At 41.5% G+C, this 20,393-nt stretch overlaps 1 protein-coding gene across 6 annotated transcripts in view; it reads left to right on the plus strand.

The window, feature by feature from the left end:
* Positions 1–20,393, plus strand: part of HECW1 (HECT, C2 and WW domain containing E3 ubiquitin protein ligase 1) — a 199,079-nt gene extending 178,686 nt beyond the window's left edge. For 5 of the 6 annotated variants that reach the window (XM_079947509.1, XM_079947508.1, XM_079947512.1 and 2 more), the window contains 6 exons: positions 5,817–5,915; positions 7,651–7,780; positions 9,352–9,498; positions 10,802–10,916; positions 15,682–15,880; positions 18,414–20,393. In XM_079947509.1, coding sequence (XP_079803635.1) covers positions 5,817–5,915; positions 7,651–7,780; positions 9,352–9,498; positions 10,802–10,916; positions 15,682–15,880; positions 18,414–18,525 — 802 coding nt within the window. In that variant the 3' untranslated portion in view covers positions 18,526–20,393. The remainder of the gene's footprint in view (positions 1–5,816; positions 5,916–7,650; positions 7,781–9,351; positions 9,499–10,801; positions 10,917–15,681; positions 15,881–18,413) is intronic. The other variant, XM_079947511.1, reaches the window with a different exon arrangement.

Genomic DNA, 20,393 nt, shown 5'->3' on the forward strand with positions numbered 1-20,393 from the left:
CTGAGAATTTTAACTTGGAACTGTAATGGACTGAACCTTCCCAGGAAAAGGCGTGAGGTTTTTCATATTTTGAAGAAAGAACAATTGGATCTGATTTGCTTGCAAGAAACCCATGTGACAAGAGCACATAGAAGACTACTTATAAATAAAAGATTGGGACAAGAATTTATTTCATCAGATAAAGTTAAGAAAAGAGGAGTGGTGATATACGCAAAAGAGAAATTGGCTCCAAGACAGATTTTTAAAGATGAACAGGGCAGAATCTTGGCAATTGAGATACAGATCCAAGGAGAAAAAATTTTGATACTTGGAATCTATGCACCAAATGAAGGGAAGGCAGAATTTTATAAGAAATTACATGAGACATTAACAAATTATCTGGATTACAAGGTGGTTTTATTAGGCGATATGAATGGGGTTGTCTCTACAAATATGGACAAAGCGCAAAGACAGGTGATCTCCAAGGACGGGAGACTACCTAAGACTTTCTTTGAAATGACTGATAACTTGGACTTGATCGACATTTGGAGAATAAGAAACCCCCTTGAGAGGGAGGGAACATTCTTTTCAGAATCACAGATGACCTGGACAAGAATAGATCAAATATGGATTACTAGTGGGATGGCTCCTAAGATAAAGAAAGTGGAAATCTGCCCAAAGACATGCTCCGACCACAATGCAGTAAAGATGGAAATGAAAACAACAACAGCTGGCTCTTTCAGATGGAGAATGAATGACACCCTATTTAAAGATCCAGAGGTGTACCAAAAGGCCCAAAAGACTTTGAAGGACTATTTTGAGATAAATCTAAGGACAGAAGTGGAGAAACGAGTGATCTGGGACGCAAGCAAGGCCGTGATGAGGGGTTTCTTGATACAGCAGAACTCCTTGAAAAGGAGGAAACAACAGGAGAAGAAAGATAAAATTTTGGAAAGGATAAAAGACAGTGAAAAGAAATTGAGATCCAACCCAAAGTCACATGAGATCTTGAGACAAATCAAATTGTATCAGAAGCAATATATGGAATTGATGAACCAGGAGATTGAATGGAAAATTAAACGAATGAGACAAAAGACATTTGAATCGGCAGATAAATGTGGGAAACTCCTGTCATGGCAATTGAAGAAGAGACTGAAATTGAACACAGTTACAAGTTTGGAGGTAGATGGAAAGAATATTTCGAAACCAAATGAGATCAGCAACTGTTTTCAGAGCTATTTCAGAAGATTGTATGCACAAGGGCCGGAAAACGAAAGAGATATTGAAGAATTTCTTAAGAAATATGGATTACAAAAAATTTCGCAACAAAGTACAGCGTTTTTAAATGAGAAAATAACTGAACAAGAAATCGAGGGTGCCATTCAAAACATGCAACTGGGGAAATCTCCAGGGCCAGATGGACTAACCTCCAGATATTACAAAGCCTTGAAAGACTGGATAATTCAGCCACTTAAGGAGGTTTGCAACGAGATATTAGAGGGGAAAAGGGCACCTGAGACGTGGAAAGAAGCTTTCATCACACTTATACCAAAGACTGAGGTTGATAAAAAACAGATCAAGAACTACCGCCCTATATCACTACTTAATGTGGATTACAAAATTTTTGCAGACATTTTGGCAAGAAGACTAAAGAAGGTCCTGGTGGAGGAGATCCATAAAGACCAGGCAGGCTTTCTCCCGGGTAGGCATATATCTACCAATGTAAGGAATATAATTGACATTATAGAAATGCTGACAGTGAACATTAATACAAAAGCAGTTTTAATTTTTGTGGACGCGGAGAAAGCCTTTGACAATATATCTTGGAAATTTATGAAAAAGAATCTCCATGGGATGGGGGTAGGCCAAAGGTTTGAAAATGGTATAAGTGCAATTTATTCTGAGCAAAAGGCTAAGTTAATTGTAAATAATGTGGTTATGGATGAACTTCCTATAGAAAAAGGGACACGTCAGGGGTGCCCAATATCCCCATTACTCTTTATATCGGTCCTGGAGGTCCTGTTAAATATGATTAGGGGAGATCAGCTGGTAAAAGGGATTCAGGTCGGAGCCAGACATTACAAATTAAAGGCCTTTGCAGATGACTTAGTACTGACTTTGCAAGAGCCAGACACTAGTACTAAAAGAGCTTTGGAATTAATTCAAGTATTTGGCCAGGTCGCAGGATTCAAGTTGAATAAACAAAAAACCAAGGTATTGGAAAAGAACTTAACAAATGTTGAAAGGGATAGATTCCAAGAGGAAACTGGGCTAGTGGTGGCAAAGAGTGTAAAATACCTGGGGATTAACATGACATCTAAGAATGTGAACTTATTTAAGGACAACTATGATAAGTGCTGGACTGAGATAAAGAAAGATTTAGAAATATGGTCAAACCTGAAGCTTTCCTTGTTAGGTCGAATAGCAGTGATCAAAATGAATGTATTGCCTAGAATGTTATTTTTGTTTCAGACATTACAAATTGTTGATAAACTGGACTGTTTCAAGAAGTGGCAGAAAGACATATCTAAATTTGTCTGGCAGGGCAAAAAGCCCAGAATTAAGTTTAAGATACTTACTGATTCTAAAGAAAGAGGGGGGTTTGCCCTGCCGGACTTAAGACTTTACTATGAATCGGCAGCTTTCTGCTGGTTAAAAGATTGGCTACTTCTTGAGAATCCAGACATTCTAGATTTGGAAGGATTTGATAATAATTTTGGTTGGCATGCATACATCTGGTATGACAAGGTTAAAGTGTATAAGGGTTTTAAAAATCACATTGTCAGGAAAGCACTATATAATGTTTGGATACGGTACAAAGATTTATTGGAAAATAAAACTCCCAGGTGGCTCTCACCAATGGAGGCCAAGGAGGTAAAGAAACTTAATATGAGAACTAATTGGCCGAAATATTCTGAAATTTTAGAACAAGAAGGTGGTGAATTTAAACTACAAAGCTACGAGAAAATAAAGTCCAAGGTACGGGATTGGCTCCATTATTTTCAAATAATGGAGGCCTATAAACAAGACAGGAAAATTGGTTTCCAGGTGGAGAAATCGAAACTAGAAACAGAACTGTTAGAACCCAATACTAAGAATTTATCAAGAATGTATAACTTGCTGTTGAAGTGGAATACAATAGATGAGACAGTGAAGTCAGCTATGGTTAAATGGGCACAGGACATAGGTCATGACATTATGTTTGCTGACTGGGAGCAGTTATGGACCACAGGTATTAAATTTACGGCATGTAATGCCTTACGAGAAAACATTATGAAAATGATTTATAGGTGGTACATGACCCCAGTCAAGCTTGCGAAGATTTATCATCTGCCCAATAACAAATGTTGGAAATGCAAAGAGACTGAAGGGACCTTCTTCCATCTTTGGTGGACCTGCCCAAAGATTAAAGCCTTCTGGGAGATGATTTATAATGAAATTAAGAAAGTGCTTAAGTGCACCTTTAACAAGAAACCAGAGGCATTTCTCTTGGGTATGGTCGGCCAGCTGGTGCCGAAGAGGGACAAGAATTTCTTTCTGTACGCCACTACGGCAGCAAGGATCCTTCTAGCAAAGTATTGGAAGACACAAGAGTTACCCACGCTGGAGGAATGGCAGGCGAAAGTGATTGACTTTATGGGACTGGCAGAAATGACCGGCAGAATCCGCGACCAAGAGAGAGAGACTGTGGAAGAAGATTGGAAGAAATTTAAGATGTATCTTAAGAATTATTATAAAACTGAGGAGTGTTAAAATGCTGAGGGGAAAGAAGACGTAGAATTGCAGCGATAATTGGGTTTAAATTTTAGGGTGGAGTAGAAAAAGAGGATGAATTTATATTTAATTGGGCAAGAAAGGTTGCTGAATAATGGTACTAAATTAAGGATGCAAAAAGGGGAAGGTATGGGGAAGTCCGGGAAAAGAGGGTTATGAAAATAAGGTTAAGAAAATATGAGTTTGTTGTTTGTTTGTTTTTATGTTGTTTTTTTTTGTTTGTGATAAAAAATTGGAAATTAATAAAAATCATTTTTTAAAAAAAAAAAAGAAACATAATTCAGTGGGTCTTCTCTTTGACTTAATTGGCTAAGCCCCCGAGTCTCCATCAGCAGAAAAGACTGCAATCTCACAATAGCCATTCTTGTTTTTTGACAGACCTTCCAGATGTGATATTTAGATGGTGCAATCTAAGCTCAGCAAGGCATTATTTATTATCTGGTTTACATTGTCTTATTACAGAAAACACCCACCTAATACAAACAGAATCCAAGCATATAATTTGATTGGATTACATCCAACTGCATAGGAATCCATAATGGATTACTTGCATTAACTAATTTCTCTTTAATTTTCTCAACTATACATACAGATGAAAAAGCAAAAGCAAATTAAAAGAAACTATCACCTTATCTGAAAACATAGTTATTATTGTTACTATTATCAGAGCCGAAATTGGATAGAGTCTAACAGGCAAGAGATTTCAATATGCCCAAACCTCTTCTGCAGGAAGGCTGCTGATAAAGAAGGAACGTTGTTCCTTCAAGAACCATCAAATGGAGAGGATTAGAAGGCTGTCCATATGTCAGTTTTTAAAATAATCATGACTAATTTACTGGGAAGTCTTACGGAAACAAATAGGATCATGAGAGTGTACTTCCATTGCAGGCATCTGAGTTCTTTGAAAGTTGCTACAGCTTCTCTGTCTACCTCTGCCCTTGACCCATAGTAAAAGAGTGGGGTGTTTCTCATGGTTCTACATTGCTATAATACCTATCGTAATTACTGAGACAGATCTTTTACCCAATCTGATTTATATTTTTAACTTGTAGCATCTGGCTTTCATTGTGCAAGTTTCTAACCTTGCTCAGCCTCCTGCCATTCCTGTGTAATTCTCTCCCTCGGCTTCTCAACACATTGCACTGCCACAAAAATGAAATGAAGCAATTTTTCAAGCATACTGAACATTGGCCTTTTGTCTTGGGTGTGGAAACACCTGTAAGAGTCATATAACCCCATCATGCGTTAATGGTCACTGGAACAACATAAGCGCCTTCTCTGAAATGGAGAGAATTTAGAGTTAGCTCCAACTAGATTACAAAGGGCCGCAAGAGTCCAAAGCTTGACATTTGTCCCAAGTGCATAAACTGTGCTCCTGAGTTATCCCCACAAGGATACAGTTGCCTGATAGGGAGAAATGATGCTTTAATAAGATCAGTGTTTTTCTTCTTTTTTTTTTTTAAAAAAAAAGCTAGCTTGGCCTTCTCAATCATTCTCTATTTCAAATCCTTGGGGTGGGTCACACATGATACCCTCCATGTATGAATGAGCTATCACAGGTCTAGTAGCCACATATACAATTTTGATACCACTTCACATCCTTTTCTACACACTGCTTTTCAATAAAGTAAGTTCACACATATTGTGTTGACATCAAGTATTCTGGCAATGAAACTAGTACACCATACTTGTGTGGAGTGGATGCAAAGCAGGATCAGAACGAAGCTGCTCTGGGACCAAATTCCTTCAATTGTTTTCAAAATGGCTCAACCCAGTTTTGTGTTTGAGAAGGGAATTCATTTAGGTTGATTTTTTTTGGGGGGGGGGTTAAAAAAAGCTAAACCAAGCTGTGGATTAGCTCCTAATAGCACAGCAGCAACAGGAGCAGAGCAGCGAAATGACTACATTTCCTCGTGTGCCAGCATGCTTGCTTGTCCACGCCTAGCCATAATTTGACTTAGTTGTATGTGCGAATGAGACTACAGGAGAATATGCTCCATGTTCTTGTCTCCTGAAGAACACATCATTTACACACCATTTATTGTGCATTCTTCCTGTGGCAGGTTCCGCTTCAGTGGCCGTATCCTTGGCCTGGCTCTTATTCATCAGTACCTTCTTGACGCCTTCTTCACAAGGCCATTCTACAAAGCACTGTTGAGACTGTGAGTATTCTGCACATCATGGTAGATGCTGATCCAAAACTGCATCTCCCCCCTTTTGGGGGTGGATGGGGAATTAAATAATTTGGAAAGCATTTTTTTTAATCAAGCCTATTGTTAGCACTTGATAGAAAAATGCCCCATTGAATATTGCGAAGATGCATAGACTGGACTGGGACTGCATAACTGCAGTCCATTGTAAGGCACTGGATGATGCTCCCACCTGCAGTATTTCAGGTGAAGCAAGAGACAAGCAGTGCAGATGGGGGGGCAGGGCTTCAGCGTCCCAGAGTGCCCTCACCCTCATGCCTTGTAGCAGCCATGCAGGGGGCAGGGGCACGTGAGAGGGAGGAATGCCAACAGATAAGAGCAGAAACAAGCACAAGCCCAGCAACACTCACAACAAAATAGCTCTGTTGCTGCCTGCTATTTCAGTGCAACTGCTGATTTTGACTGTGGATACTGCTGATCTCCATTGCATACTTTTTAAAATCATATGTGCAATCCCTGTTGCTCCAAAATGTACTGTTGCAAATGCCATTGAAAAGCATTCAGATTGAGTTCAAGTAACACTGAGTCATTTGTAGCAGAGCTCCAAAAGGAGATTGCTTGCTGTTCAGTAGAAAATAGTTTGCTTGCCCTTGTAACAGTGGTGGGACCATATAGTACGTATCTAAGATTACATTTTTTTATGGGTAAGAACCAAACACAATTGTTTATCATGATAAACCTGAATTTGCTGTCCTTGCATAAACTTGCAAACCCTGGGCAGGTAAAAGGGTTTCAGTCACAATTATTATTATTATCATTTATTAAATTGTTATACTGCCCTATACCTGCAGATCTAAGGGTGGTTCACAGGATAAAATCACAATATAAAAACACAAAATACATAATCAAAATAAAAACAAGACTAACCCAATAACCCCCCAACACATTTTTAAAGGGCATTGAATGTCAGTCAGCCAAAGCTCTTGTTAAAGAGGAATGTTTTTGCCTGGCGCCTAAAGGTGTATAATGAAGGCATCAGGAGGAATTCCCTGGGGAGAGCATTCCACAGACAGGAAGCCACTGCAGAAAAGGCCCATTCTCATGTTGCCACCCTCTGGACCTCTTGCTGAGGAGGCACATGCAGAAGGGCCTCAGAAGATGATCTCAGGGTCCAGGTCGGTTCATATGGAAAGAGGCAGAACATCTATATTGTTCACTTTGTGGTTGAAGCACTTTGAATTTGCCTGTTTCAAAGAAAATCTATATAACAGAATTTGATGTAAGACCAAATAGCATTTGCTTTGTCAGAAAAGGGCAGTAGTAGCTGTGATCCAAAATGGTGGAATCAGGTGCACAAGCAAACATTCTCTATTGTCAGCATATTACAGGGAACAAACTATACATGTTTGTGGCACCCCATCCAGCATAACCAGAAAAACATAAAAGCCCTGCTAGGTCAAGCCATTGGCTGACATAGCCCAGCATCAGGTTTCCAAGAGTGGCCAGACTGTGGAAGAAGCCCAGAACAGATTTTCTCTGGCATCTGATATTTAAAAGTATACTGTCTCTGAAGACAGACGTTTTAGCTATTTTAGCTATCATGGCTAGTAGCCACTGATGAATCCATTCAGCTGGGAACTTGTTCATGCTAGACTTTGAACTGCAGCCACTTTGTGTTTTGTGCAATAAGCCATCTCTGTAGAAGCCAGATGGTGGTGGTATGATCTGTGTTCTATTGTACATTCAGGCCATGTGATCTAAGCGACTTGGAGTACCTGGATGAAGAGTTCCATCAAAGTTTACAGTGGATGAAGGACAACAACATCACTGATATTCTGGACCTCACTTTCACAGTTAATGAGGAAGTGTTTGGACAGGTAAGCAATTATATGTATGTGATAAACTACCAGAGATTTGGAAAATAGGGTGAAGCAGGTGTATTCAGGCTGGAAGACCACAATCACTTGGACAAAATGAGTCGCTGTTGGTGCAACATAAAAGGAATAAGAGACTGAGAGCTGAATAAGTGAGAGTTGGAAAATAAGAGAAGACACAAAACTGGTTGGTGACACATCAGTAGAGCTGGTGATATTGGAGGAAATAGGAAGTTCATAGAATTGCAGAGTTGGAAGAGACTCTCCAGGTCATCTAGTCCAATCCCCTTCAATTCAGTTGCCTGAGTTGAGCAAAAAGGCCATATTCAAACCAAAAGGGCAAAAGAAGGTTGAGAATCATGAGTTTCAATAAGGTACATTTGCACCACAGAGGTAGTTCAGAGCTATGTCAAGTGACAGAAAGTAGTACTGCTGCATTGACACCATTGACTTAAATGGATTTAAGAGTCCTTCTCTCCGCCCAGGGACCATAGCCTTCCTCCGGTTATGCTCCCCGTTTTTGAGTGAGTTCAGGATGGCATAAGTGGAAGTTACTGCACTTTTATCGTTATACTAGCCCTGTGAGGTAATTAAGTCATCCAGTGAATTTCATGGGGAAATGTGGACTTTCAAGCAATCAGCAGATATTTCAAAAACAAATTCAGGATGATGACCACAAATACAGAGATTACAGAGGGTTTGTTTTACAGTTGAAAGTTAACCATTGTCACACACACACCCTTTGTGGTGTAAAAGCACTGACTGTGATAACCCATATATGCAAATACCAATCTGGAATATTTTAAAAAATATTTATCATTTTGCAGGCACCCATTTGTATGCTAGGGATGCGGGTGGCGCTGTGGGTAAAACCTCAGTGCCTAGGACTTGCAGATCGTATGGTCAGCGGTTCGAATCCCTGCGGCGGGGTGAGCTCCCATTGTTCGGTCCCAGCTCCTGCCCACCTAGCAGTTCGAAAGCACGTCAAAGTGCAAGTAGATAAATAGGGACCGCTTTATAGCGGGAAGGTAAATGGTGTTTCCGTGTGCGGCACTGGTGCTGGCTCGCCAGTGCAGCTTCGTCACGCTTGCCACGTGACCCGGAAGTGTCTTCGGACGGCGTTGGCTCACGGCCTCTAGAGCGAGATGAGCACGCAACCCTAGAGTCGGACACGACTGGCCCGTACGGGCAGGGGTACCTTTACCTTTACCTTTATTTGTATGCTACCCTTCATCCCACTTTATCCTCACAACAAGTAGGCTAAACTGAATGACCCCCAGATCACCTAGTCAGTTTCATAGTTGAACAAGGATTTTAACCCTGGCCTTCTTAGTTCATGTCCATTACAACACTGTGGCAGCTGACAAAACAACACTGTTTGAAATTGTGTCATAAAAATACTAAGAAGTTAATATAAAACTGCATAATACAGAAAATAATAAAAAGAGGTATTAACCATACATTGATAGAAAACCCTTGTTCTGCAGTCTGTATTTGAATTTTGAAATGTGTTACTATGGTTACTTTTACTCTGCTGCTCAGTGTTTATTTTTGTTGATTAATTTGTTTGCTAGGTAACAGAAAGGGAGTTGAAATCAGGCGGTGCAAATACACAGGTGACTGAAAAGAATAAGAAGGAGTACATTGAAAGGATGGTGAAGTGGCGAGTGGAAAGAGGTGTGGTTCAGCAAACGGAGGCCCTGGTCCGTGGCTTCTATGAAGTAAGTACCAAAGAGGGGCAGCGTCCTTGTCAGTCACGGGCACAAGGGCAATCTGGCCGGAGAAATAAATAACAAAAATAGTGGCTTTCCTCATGGAATATTAATAGGGAACATCTGTATAAGTTGAATGTTCATGGTAATGACTAACCAGTATTTGAGCATGCACAGTGTTATTGCAAACTGCTGTTGACCGTAGCACAGTATTACAGAATGTCAGTTTGCGCAGATCGCAGATATAGCTTAAAAGGTAAACTGTATGGTGGCGGGATTTGTGGCTTTATCCATTTTTCATAGAATGATTAATATGTCTGAGGATTTATTAATTTTTCACTCCAAGGAATGTAATACTTGAACTGTTCCCTATGCTTTCAGTTGTAGGTGTGGGAATAATTGAAGCTACAGATATCGTGGGATAAAATTGCTTGCTGGTTAAGGTTGATCATTAATATTGCTTTGTAAAAGCAGAGTAGCAGGAAAAGTACATTTCAACACACTAGCCCTGACCTAGCCCAGATTTCACACAGCTAGTTGCACACAAGAACGTGTGACCCCTTCCACATCAAATGTTGCTGCCAGCTCAGTAATGCCCAAGTGGACATTTCAGTGTGGGTGTGCCCTGAGATGTCTTTCTTCCTATGCACATATATCTTTGTGCTGGAACATTGTATGACTATTCTCATTCTTTCTCTTCTATTTACATCTTATATTTTTACTGGTCAGCATTGTATATAGCGAAAAAAATCTGCAATATTTATTTAGCAATATCTGATCAGCATAACCACCCAGAGGACTTAGTTAATTGGCCATTATTACAAATGTTAAAAAGAATTAAATAGGCCTTTGTTGATGTAGCACATTAGGGGGGTTGGGAAATACTACATAAGTTGATAATGTTGTTGGGGGCGGGGCAGCTGTAGGTAACTTAGGTCACTTCAAATGATCTGTTTAATGAACATTCATCCTGACTTGTTTGTGGGGAGATTGGACAACCTTGCATCAATAAAGCATTGGCCCACACTTTCCAGACCATTTCCTCATTGATTTCCTTATTACAAAGCGTTTGATCTTTTGAGGAAGCAGTCTTGTTTCACAGGAGCTCCAAATCAACTCTAATTGTTCAGCCTGAATTTGTTAGTAAAGGGGAAGACTTGGTTCAAATCCTCATTGCCCATAATGTAGTTGGCAGATATCTGCCAACATGTTTTAGCCTGCCTAAGAGCAGTCATGCCTGCATGTGGTTTTTCACTTTGACAAGGCTTTGTATGTGTTGTACTGTCAGCTTCAACTGTGGTTTGTCTTTCAGGTTGTAGACTCAAGGCTTGTCTCTGTTTTCGACGCTAGAGAGCTGGAATTGGTGATAGCTGGCACTGCGGAAATAGACCTTAATGACTGGCGCAACAACACAGAATATCGGGGTGGTAAACTATGCAGTTGTTTTTCCTTCTCATCATCCATTTCATTATGCTTTTGCCCTCATCCTCTTGGTGGAAATTCTCACTGTCCTCTTATGAGTTGGCCCAGATGTCTAATAACACTACTGATCCACCCTCCACCCTCCAAAAAATCCACCCCATGGTCATACTTGGCTTGTTTGTACTTGTCCTCAGGCTTACACACACCTGCAATCACTTACAAATGCTATGAAGAAAGTATACATGTATACTAGGACTGCAGGGATTCATTTAAGCACAGGCAGTCCTTTATGGTCCTGTAGCAATTCCAAGAATTTTTCCAATCTCATGTACTAATATATAGGTCTACTTCTTGTTCTCATGGGATACAACTGAGGATGTGTCCAAGTTTTAAGATGAGGATGAGCAAATCTGATATGATCACAGATAGGACACAGAATAACAAGAGAAAAAGAATGTATAGCACTGCACAATTGTTCTTTTCCTGGGAATCCTTGTCATTTAAAACTGCAGCATTAGAGGGGAAATGCAGTCAACTTGCACGCATTTAACTTTCGCAATCACAGCTTTACATGTTAGGCAGCCAGCCAGCACACAGTTGCACAAAATAAATGCACACAAGGCAGAGAGCTTAAAAGCGCTTTCTGTACTGAGCTTTCCCAGCATGGAAAGAGCTTTTAAACTCTCTGCCTTGCTTACTGAGCTATGGGAAAGACTTGTGTGGGCTTAGAGAGGCTCCTGCAAGTTGGAGGAGTGCCAACTTGAATAAAATATTTGGGGGGCAGGTAAGCCCCGCAAAATCGATCCCAAGACACACCATTTGAATGGCAATGCCCATCAACTGGAGCAGGTATTGCCCCCTCAATTTTTTTATTGGGGGAGTGAAGGGCCCTCAGCCCCTAGGAGTTGGCTCCTTTGCTCAGATGGCTCCACGAGATATTGCGAGAACCTCCAGAGCCCACATGAGACCTTGCCAGAGTCTGGTAAGCAAGGCAGAGAGCTTAAAAGCTCCTTGCTTTGCATGGAGAGCAAGGCCCACTTAGAGCATGGGCTTTAGAAAAGTAGGGGTCGTCACCCAGGGAGTGATGGGAGTGGTTCTGAGTGACTATATATGATTTCAGCTTTACGCACAACCCCCAGGGATGTAACCCCTGCACGATTTGCAAGCCTACTGCATTGATATTTCTTATAATAATAATAATAATAATTTATTATTTGTACCCCGCCCATCTGGCTGGGTTTCCCCAGCCACTCTGGGCGGCTTCCATAAAAACCAAAAATACACTAAAATATCACAGATTAAAAACTTCCCTGAACAGGGCTGCCTTAAGATGTCTTCTGAATGTCAGGTAGTTATTTATTGCTTTGACATCTGATGGGAGGGCGTTCCACAGGGCAGGCGCCACGACCGAGAAGGCCCTCTGCCTGGTTCCCTGTAGCTTTGCTTCTCGCAATGAGGGAACCGCCAGAAGGCCCTCGGCACTGGACCTCAGCGTCCGGGCAGAACGATGGAGGTGGAGACGCTCCTTCAGGTATACTGGGCCGAGGCCGTTTAGGGCTTTAAAGGTCAACACCAGCACTTTGAATTGTGCTCGGAAACGTACTGGGAGCCAATGTAGGTCTTTCAAGACCGGTGTTATGTGGTCTCGGCGGCCGCCCCCAGTCACCAGTCTAGCTGCCGCATTCTGGATTAGTTGTAGTTTCCGAGTCACCTTCAAAGGTAGCCCCACGTAGAGCGCATTGCAGTAGTCCAAGCGGGAGATAACTAGAGCATGCACCACTCTGGCGAGACAGTCCGCAGGCAGGTAGGGTCTCAGCCTGCGTACCAGGTGGAGTTGGTAGACAGCTGCCCTGGATACAGAATTGACCTGCGCCTCCATGGACAGCTGTGAGTCCAAAATGACTCCCAGGCTGCGCACCTGGTCCTTCAGGGGCACAGTTACCCCATTCAGGACCAGGGAGTCCTCCACACCAGCCCGCCCCCTGTCCCCCAAAAACAGTACTTCTGTCTTGTCAGGATTCAACCTCAATCCATTAGCCGCCATCCATCCTCCAACCGCCTCCAGGCACTCACACAGGACCTTCACCGCCTTCACTGGTTCTGATTTGAAAGAGAGGTAGAGCTGGGTATCATCTGCATATTGATGAACACCCAGTCCAAACCCCCTGATGATCTCTCCCAGCGGCTTCATATAGATGTTAAAAAGCATGGGGGAGAGGACGGAACCCTGAGGCACCCCACAAGTGAGGGCCCAGGGGTCTGAACACTCATCCCCCACCACCACTTTCTGAACACGGCCCAGGAGGAAGGAGCGAAACCACTGTATAACAGTGCCCCCAGCTCCCAGCCCCTCTAGACGGTCCAGAAGGATGTTATGGTCGATTGTATCAAAGGCCGCTGAGAGATCCAGCAGAACTAGGAAACAACTCTCACCTTTGTCCCTAGCTCGCCGGAGGTCATCAACCAGCGCGACCAAGGCAGTTTCAGTCCCATGATGAGGCCTGAATCCCGATTGGAAGGGATCCAAATGGTCCGCATCCTCCAGGCGTGCCTGGAGTTGTTCAGCAACCACGCGCTCAATCACCTTGCCCAAGAAAGGAAGATTTGAGACTGGGCGATAGTTGGCCATACTGGCCGGGTCTAAAGATGGTTTTTTAAGAAGCGGTTTAATGACCGCCTCTTTCAGCGGATCTGGGAATGTTCCCTCACAGAGGGAAGCATTCACCACCCCGCAGAGCCCATCGCCCAGCCCTTCCCGGCTTGCTTTTATTAGCCAGGATGGGCAAGGATCCAGGAGACAGGTGGTTGGTTTCACGCGTCCAAGCAGCCTGTCCACATCCTCGGGGGTAACGGATTGAAATTGATTCCATGCAACTTGACCAGACAGAGCTCTAGCACTCTCCCGCCCCGGCACTGCTCCCACGGTGGTGTCTAGCTCCCTCCGAATATGAGTGATTTTATCTGCAAAAAACTTTGCAAAATCGTTGCAGGAGATCTTGGGGTCTTTACAAGGCCCCGGTGGTAAAGGTGGTTCCGTTAAATTACGAACCACCTGAAAGAGTCTCCTGCTACTATTTTCTGCAGATGCAATAGAGGCGGCGAAGAAAGTCTTCTTCGCCGTCGCTATCGCCACTTGGTAGGCTCGACGTTGAGCTTATAACTAGACTAGAGCATTGGGAGGAGTTGGCTATATACAAATACAGTTTGCCACATTAACTATTTTTTTCTGTGTACATTGCCACTCATTTAGTTCAGTGGTTTTCATTTTATATTTTTTTTTATAAATATTTTATTAAATTTCCAAAATACATAATACAAGATCCCTACACCAAAAAACCAGAACAAATACACCAAGAAACCATATAGAAAGAAAGAAATAAAAAATAAAAAAATAAAAAATAAAAAATAAAAAAGAGAAAAATATAACCAACCGTTCAATATAACTTTTCTTATATAACTAACTGGACTTCCTCGCATCTCCTTACCCTGCATTATTTATAATCAGAATGTCAGCAAATTATTACCTTATTTCATACCTTATTTTGTACTTTCCAAATATTATACTTCTAAATTTAAAATAATTTTTATCAATTGCTCATACCTTAAAATTAAACAAAATATTGCCTTAAATTTTGACCTTTTCTTACTTATAACTTAATTTTCTATTTTACAAAGCCTATTTGCTGGAGCTGGTATTTTCTAAATCGTGCAAATACTTAACATTCATACAACTTATAATATTTTTGTAGATAATCCTTAAACTTCTTCCAGTCCTCTTCCATTGTTTCTTCTCCCAAGTCTCGGATTCTGCCAGTCATTTCAGCCAATTCCATATAGTCTATCAATTGCGTCTGCCACTCTTCCAGTGTGGGCAAGTCTTGTGTCTTCCAGTACTTTGCAATGAGTATTCTTGCTGCTGATGTAGTTCAGTGGTTTTCAAACTGTTCCAGGGAATCCTGTGGTTCTTAGGAAGCCTATCAGAAGTTTTTACTTCAGAAGATTAGTAATGGCAGACAAGTTTTGCTGAATTACCACTGTTATGGTCCTGCCCCTGAAATGTGCCACATGAAAGTTGTTGGAAATGTTTTAGGGTGCACTTCCTATTCATTCAGGGACGCAGGTGGCGCTGTGGGTTAAAGCCTCAGCGCCTAGGACTTGCCGATCGAAAGGTCGGTGGTTCAAATCCCTGCGGCGGGGTGCGCTCCCACTGCTCGGTCCCAGCGCCTGCCAACCTAGCAGTTCGAAAGCACCTCCGGGTGCAAGTAGATAAATAGGGACTGCTTACCAGCGGGAAGGTAAACGGCGTTTCCGTGTGCGGCTCTGGCTCGCCAGATGCAGCTTTGTCACGCTGGCCACGTGACCCGGAAGTGTCTTCGGACAGCGCTGGCCCCTGGCCTCTTAAGTGAGATGGGCGCACAACCCCAGAGTCTGTCAAGACTGGCCCGTACGGGCAGGGGTACCTTTACCTTTTACCTCCTATTCATTCAGTAAGGCTCAACTAAGCTGCCCACATGGCATTAATATGCACCCATCTCAGAATCCTCTGTAAAGTGCAAGAATTCCATGGCAGGCCCAGAGGGGTTTCTTGGCAGACCAGCTGAGGTGAAAATTGTTCCCCAGAGGTACTTCTTTAGCTGTACCATTAGTGAGAGCCAAAACAAAAAAAGGAAGGCAGAAAAATCCTGCTGCTTTATTTCATCATCATAAGCAGTTGTGGCTTCTCTTTATATGTTTCTAACACATTTCTCATTTGCACACTTTCTGTTTTAGGTTACCATGATGGACATATCGTAATACGATGGTTCTGGGCAGCAGTAGAGAGGTTCAACAATGAGCAAAGGCTACGGTTGCTGCAGTTTGTCACTGGGACATCTAGTGTGCCGTATGAGGGCTTTGCAGCCCTTCGAGGGAGCAATGGATTGCGACGCTTCTGTATAGAGAAATGGGGTAAAATAACATCCCTCCCAAGGTATGCTTGCATTTTGAATAAGATCATACATGTTCTAAAACATTTCATGGCATTTCGTCATTTCCATTTATATCCTAGTAGCAGATAACTTTATATGATGTGCTCAGTAAAATAGAAAAAAAGTGTTATGTCTCGTTTAAAAAAGGCTCATTTTCCATTCTAAAAGTTTCATCTCTTCAGCAGAGGTTTGGGCTCTTACAAACATCTGACAGTGTCACTTAGATGTCCTAAGTTGTCATGCTAAGTTGGGTTTCTTTAAAGACACTTTCTCTAAATACCCTCCTGGATCACAGAAGATGCATATTGAAAACCAGATTGAAAGTGATCCAAAGAAGAAGGGGCAATTGGCAGTGAGGGCACAATTGAAGCAGTGGGATCCAAACTCAAATGACTGCAAGTGATTTTATCTGTAGCTATCACATTTTGCTCTCATCCATCTTCCAAGGAATTGAAGTATTCTCTTTTGCTCAGCCTAGCCTATGTCAGGGTGCTGCCATATATATAATAGAAAAAGTCTCTTGTTTGCACCCTGAGGCCTTTGGAGAACAAATAAAAATAAACTTAGAAGAACCTCTGCCCAGCTCTTTCCATTCCCACTTAGTCTTCCACTTTGTCATCTTTTCTTTTAGCATTTGTATATATTTATTAGGATAGCTTAAGAAGAAAATGGGCTACAGGAACTTGTAGCATTCTGATAATATTTATCAATTTTCCTTTTTCCCTGTTATCTGCTTATTGAGAAGCATACAGAATAGGCAGGTGAAGAACTATTTTGGTGCCTGTGGCAGAAAATTCAAACAGTATACCACAAAATGGTTATATATATATATATATATATATATATATATATATATATCTACTTCTTCATTTCCATTTCTCTCTCTCTCTCTCTCTCTCTCTGTGTGTGTGTGTGTGTGTGTGTGTACACACACACACACACACGGATATAAATGGAAATGAAGAAATATATATATACATACACAAAAGCTAAATCATTTAGAACTTGATGCCATTTAAAGGTACCCCAGAACCTGTCACTTGAGGTTGGCAGAGCTGGCTCTGCAAAACAATGATTTGCCCAGCACACTTGGTACCTGTACAACTTGTGGCAAACACATAATGTGGCTTTAGATTCTGGTAGGTGCTCACAACTATGGCGCCACACTTCACAACCTTTGTTTTAGTCCTATAATTAAAGGGAAAGACCAGCTATGCTACATGCCAGGAATATCTCCACCTGCGGTAGATTCACTATAATTAAGCTAAGGACATATTTGGGAGGAGGGGGAAGAGCTGGTACAGCTCCAGAGGGTGGCAAGACTGGGGATTTGCCAGACTCCAAGACCGACAATGGGCTTGATTTCCCAAAAGCAAAATGCCTTTCCCTTTCCATTCTCACAAAGCACCCAAGAAGGCTGGAGGTGGCATGAAAGAGTTCTCCATTTCTTCCATGTTCAGGGGGCCTTTATGTGTGTCTCAGTCAAGAGCCCTCAAAATCTTGAGAGTCAGAAATGGCCTCATTTCTGGAAACACCAGATTCAAGTAATGATTAATGTTCAGGCAAAAACTGCCCCGTATCTGTGTGTCCTTTATGGAGGAGGAGAGCCCGAGTATAACTGGAATCAGTCTGAATCCACCTGAGAGACTGGCTCAAACCTTTCCAAAGGAAGAAAGCCTTTCAATCAGCAACAGCCCAAACTGAGTTCCTTTCAGGACACTCTCCAAGGACTAACTATTCCCCTAAAGCTTTTGAGAAGTGCTCATATTTTTTCAGAAAATGTACTAATTACACATTGTTAAAGTTTCCTGTAGAAATCTACTGCAATTAACTTGCTGGGTAGAAGAAAGGAAAGATTTAGAGTTTTAGAAAGATGCCTCAGGCTTTTGGCCTGCCAAATACTAGAAAGGTAATTGGCCTCTTTCTGCTTGCCTAACTTGTTCTCCTAGATAAGATTTATGAATTTTATTCAGCTAGACTGAATATATTAATATTCACTATCTAATGTTCATCTGCTAAATAACTGAATTCTTTGCAAAATTAGCTTTCGCTACAAAATTAGATCTTTTAGGCTTTCCCACATATGTGGTTTAGCCACAGAAGCAAAGGGTGACTTTCTCATTCCTGAGTAGGAACATATTCCTGCAAGTTTCTTGTCAGATTCTTGTGAGGTGTTAGAGCACTACAGTTTTGCCCTGGGATGCTGGTGAAGCTCACTGAGGACAGCTCCAGATTTGGGCTTTGGGTGCTTGTAATACTTATTGCAAACAAGAGGTAATGAACTGGATGAGGGTGAATAAATTGAGTCTCAGTCCAGGCAAGACACAGATTCCATCGGTATGTGGTTCGTCCACCATGACTAGTGATTCAACCTCTTCTTAAGACCATGGGTGGCTCACCTGCGACTCTACAAAAGTTGTGGGATTCCAGCTCCCATCACCCCTCAGCTAACATGACTAGTAGTCAGGGATTATGCAAGGGGTTACATATTTCTATTCTTTAAAAACTGTACACACGGTGTTCTTTCACTTTCAGGGCACATACATGTTTCAATCGCCTGGATCTTCCTCCCTATCCATCCTATTCTATGCTATATGAAAAGCTGTTGACAGCTGTTGAAGAAACTAGCACCTTTGGACTTGAATGAGGACATTCAGACTTTTTGACTGTGTTCCTGGTCAGTAACATCACTACTTTCCCGGCTGCCATATGATTTTGGTTTTCTGTGTTTTATAATCTGGGAAAAAACATCGGGATTGACAAAAGCTGTGCATGAAGAACAGCCTTCCTTTAAGAACTAACCTTCATGCTTTCATCTTTGATTTCCAATGGACAACTCACCTGTATGCAATATAAAAAAAACCCTATCTCAAGGTCTCTGTATATCTCCACATACCTCCATTAGTAACAATGAAAATATGAATGCAAGTTATGCTACACTTGACCAAATGTTAATAAATGTTTACTCCCACCTACGTTGATTAAAAAACAACAACAAAACATCAAGCATTCCAAGCTTTTATATGCACATCTCTTCAGGATTAAACACACTGTTAATATTGCATCTTAACAGCTGTATCTGCTGATGGGAGATGGCCAAGAGTCTTGTCATTCATCTTTGATTTTCTTGTACATATCACACAAAGGTGAGATAGCACCTATGAGCAAAACTGTTTTTGTTTTGTTTTTTAATACAAGAACTCATAACCCAAATCAACTACATCAGCTGGAGCTGGGTCAGGCCTAAGGTGTAGATAAGACATTCACAACAAAACAAACCTGTAGTGCAAAGCAGAAGTGTGCCTGTGATTGTTGACAATTGTTGATTGCCAGAACAGGAAGGAACTTGCACTGCAGAGGCACTGATGGGAGGTAGTGTAATGACAACACCCATGAAGCACCCAAGGAGGATAGTTTATTATACAGCATAATAGACAACATCACCTTCCCTAATTAATGTACATAGCAAAAGTAACAGGAAGAATAACCCTCTTTCTTCCTAATATTTTCTGGTTCTGCTAATTGATTTCTTGTTTTTTGATGTTTAAATACTTCCTTACAGAAAAGAAATATAGACAATCTTGCACCCTGTAATGGAAGCAATTACTTATTTGAGGCATTTGATCGACACAGAATTGTGGTCTTTGTTTCATTTCTCTTTGATCTCAAATCCTCCATAATTGCAGAATTGGTTCTACGTAAAGGGATTTAGTTAGTGAAGCTGCAGAGAATGATGGTGCTGAGGCAATATGAATGACAGTATTGTCTGCATTGCTGTTGGGGTTCCTAATGCACCATTTGTCTACCAGGCACATTAGTTATTAGTGAATTGTAAAGTTTGGCCTCTTTTGTAACCAGATGGAAAAATTCATGGCTTAACTTTGAGAACTATGCCTTCCGTTGCCAAAATCAAGACAGCAAAACATGTTGGAACATGCATACTTTGATGGGTACTGCTGAAAGTAAGGGGATGGGGTGGGAAATCAGCCTTTTTTGAGCTGAGCCAGATCTGAGAATAAGGCTGGAATCCTGCATGCAATTACATGGGAGTAATGTCCAGTTAACTCAGTGGAAATTACTTCTGAGTAAGCATGTTTAGGATTGGGCTGCATGTGTATTTTGTCTCCATCAAGAGTAGTCCTTATTTCTATGCAGTCTTTTTTTAAAATTCAAGACAGTGTAAGTTGTTAAGCATGTATGTGATCACATCAACAAAGAGATCATAAGAAATGGTGCTTAGTTTTATGCTGTCTCTGAAAGGGACCGATCCTCCTCTTCTTTTGCCCTAGGGCAAAAGAATACAAGTATTGTGCTTGTATGCTGTCCTTTTCTCTCACTGTGGAAGAGATGCTAATACACATGGTCACTGCCCTTAACGTCTAAGTGTGGTAAGGATAATGGGATAAGTATGTGAATAGTTGGGGCTCCTGAACTCAAGTTATGCTCCCTCACTTATCCTAGATGTGATCCTCTGGTTATGTAACTGATGCATATGCCCAACAAATTCCAAAAATT

Source organism: Podarcis cretensis (genome assembly GCF_951804945.1).
Source record: "Podarcis cretensis genome assembly, chromosome: 12".
NCBI classification, from domain to species: Eukaryota; Metazoa; Chordata; class Lepidosauria; order Squamata; family Lacertidae; genus Podarcis; species Podarcis cretensis.